The following is a 2,738-nucleotide window of genomic DNA, read 5'->3' on the forward strand; positions in this document are numbered from 1 at the left end:
TCAAGAGACTGGAGGTGGGTAACCGTGGGTTGATAATACTTGATATAAGACGAGCTTGGATTATGGCAATGATTGGAGTTAGGTGACCTAAGAGGAGGCTAAGCAAGATAATGTTAGTTTAGTGCAGATATAATCAACTAAAGTGGAGTGGGTTGATTAGGACGAGCTTATTAGATTATGGTGACTAAACAGGTGGTTAAGGAAGATAATATTAGATTATGGCAAACAACAATGCACACAGAGGACGCAAGAGACCAAAAGCACAGACGAGACATTCACAACAGTGCCCACTGCCCACTGCGCTCTCTTTTTTCCTTTTTACACTGGTGCTTATATCGTGAAGGAGAGAGAGAGAGAGAGAGAGAGCGCTCTTCGAGATCCGGACTGATTACAGAAAGCTGGTGCACATTCTTCTCTTTTCGAGCTGCGTAGTTTTTACTATTTAGCTTAACTTTCGATTGAGGTAAGGTATGGAAATCATCCTTCTCTTTTCTATACTTGGGAGAGACGCACTTTGAGAGAGAGAGAGAGAGAGAGAGAGAGAGCTTCTTCTATAGCTGGCCTCTGCTTTCTGTCCATAGCATACCTGATCATTTTATGATAGAGAGATACACTTGCTCTGCGTGTGTGTGTGAGAGTGTGTGTGTGTGTGTGTGTGTGGCTCTCTCTCTCACTACTTCTCTGCTTCCTCTCCATAGCCTACTTGAAATACCTTCCGTGAGAGAGTGAGAGTCGCTCCCTCCTCAAGCTTTCTGATTTGGGTCTTGAGAGAAAGCATCAAGGAATTCAAGGAAGGTTGTTTACATTCCTAAGCATGGAAGCCTTCTCTTTCATGTGAGCATTGAGAGAAGACAAGAAATCAGAAGGCTTCTTAAGGTGCTTGTTGCGAGAGAGAGAGAGAGAAAGAGAGAGAGAGAGAGAGAGTCTTGTAGCTAAAGCAAGCAAGCCAGTCTTCTGATGTGGGTTATCAGAGAAGAATCAAAGCCACCTCATTGTTCTTCTTCTTGCTGTTCAACAAAAACAAGGAGAGAGAGAGACAGAAGCTTTTTGTAGCTATGGTGGATCACAATGGACCGAAGAGAGCAACCAGCAGCTCTTATGAGAAAGAATTCCATTGTTGGACATCTCTTAGAGCCATCTTTGGCATGATGGTACCATGCTGCGGCTGCCACAGCAGCACAAGCCACAACTCCATAGCCAGCGGCAGGGCTGTCTTCCTCATGAGCTCCACAGTGACAGGCACCATCTTCGGCCAACGGAAAGGCAGGGTGAATTTCTGCGTGCAAGAAGACCCTGCAAGCCCCCCCTTCCTTCTCTTAGAGTTTGCCATCCCGACTCACCTGCTTGTCAGAGAGATGCAATCCGGCCTCCTCCGAATCACCCTCGAATGCGAGAAAAAGGAAGACCACCTAGCTGAGCTGGAAGAGACCCCCTCTCTTTTCTCAGAGCCGGTGTGGAGCATGTATTGCAATGGGAGAAAGGTAGGGTTTGCCATCAAGAAGGTGGCCAAATCAGACAGTGATTCCGCCATATCCAACCTCATGAGCTTGATGCAGTCCGTTACCACAGGGGCAGGCGTCATCCCTTGCAAAAGCAATACTAATACACATGGTAATCATGGTGTTAATCACACCTCTAATGGTATAGAAGAGAGCCGCGGCGGTGGTGGTGGTGGGAGATCAAAGGAAGAGGATGAGCTTATCTACATGAGAGCCACCTACGAGAGAGTTGTTGGATCACCTGATTCAGAAGCTTTCCATATGATCAACCCTGATGGATCTCAAGGCCAAGAGCTAAGCATATTCCTCACTCGCTCTTGATTGGGTCTCCAATTCAACTTCTAATTCGAGCTAAGGTTTGGTTTACAATTCAAGCTTTCATGGGTGCACCCTTAATTAACCTTTAATTTCCCTAGTTGGTAGATGACACTTGCTCCTTTTGTATATGGGATGAATGATTCATTTTGTCATATCAATTCACTTCCTCCTCCATCTCTCATCCACCCTTGTATTATGGGTTCTCAATCCCTCTTGTTCCCATGTAGAACTCCCCACCCCCACCCCCACCCCAGAGAACTTTCAACACCATCTTTTTTCATTCCAAATGTAAAGATTGCCAATGTGATGTCCACAATGTTGCTCTTGAACTTGCAGCTTATGTATGGCCTGTAAAATGGGGCATTGTCCCCTTCTCTTTTAAGTGAAGGCATCATTGTCTAGTAAGTGGGGATAGGTATTCACTCCTTGTTTTGTTTGTGTAACATTCTTGTACTTGGTTCGAAGCATGGTAAGGCCCTATGGTAGAATGTATGTTCTGTGTTCAATAGGTTTTAGAGTACTCTTTTAACTTTATTTTTTATGCATGCAAATTCCCCTCTTCGCCACTTGTAGTGTGAAAAAAGAGGAGCATTAATGCTTGCTCAAAAAAGAAGAGTAGAGGATACAGTAAATAGCGCCAAGGATGTTGATCTTTTTGCCTTCAAAATTGGTGACATATAATCTTAAGTTTATTTGACTTGCCATAAATAAAAGAGAACCTAGGGTGTTTAAATTGTCTTAAAAGCTTGTGGGATGCCTATACATACTATTTATTCACTCAATGTATATGTTTTCTTCACGAAATAGGAGCTCTCAAAAATACAAGAGCCTTAGGAGTTACAAAGATGAACTATCACATAGCCTGAATCCATGTGAGGTGCTTTGAAAAGCCTTGCCAAGATAGACAATGGTATTAGATAG

At 43.8% G+C, this 2,738-nt stretch overlaps 1 protein-coding gene across 1 annotated transcript; it reads left to right on the forward strand.

Moving 5' to 3' along the window:
- Nucleotides 1-377: 377 nt before the first annotated feature.
- LOC147607815 (protein MIZU-KUSSEI 1-like) lies at nucleotides 378-2,141 on the forward strand. Its single transcript, XM_086789727.1, has one exon. The coding sequence runs from the start codon at nucleotides 1,056-1,058 to the stop codon at nucleotides 1,818-1,820; it is 765 nt and encodes a 254-aa protein (XP_086645853.1). The 5' UTR covers nucleotides 378-1,055; the 3' UTR covers nucleotides 1,821-2,141.
- Nucleotides 2,142-2,738: the final 597 nt, after the last annotated feature.

Source organism: Cibotium barometz, chromosome 54 (genome assembly GCF_041138505.1).
Source record: "Cibotium barometz isolate CiBa-2024 chromosome 54, ASM4113850v1, whole genome shotgun sequence".
Classification (NCBI taxonomy): Eukaryota; Viridiplantae; Streptophyta; class Polypodiopsida; order Cyatheales; family Cibotiaceae; genus Cibotium; species Cibotium barometz.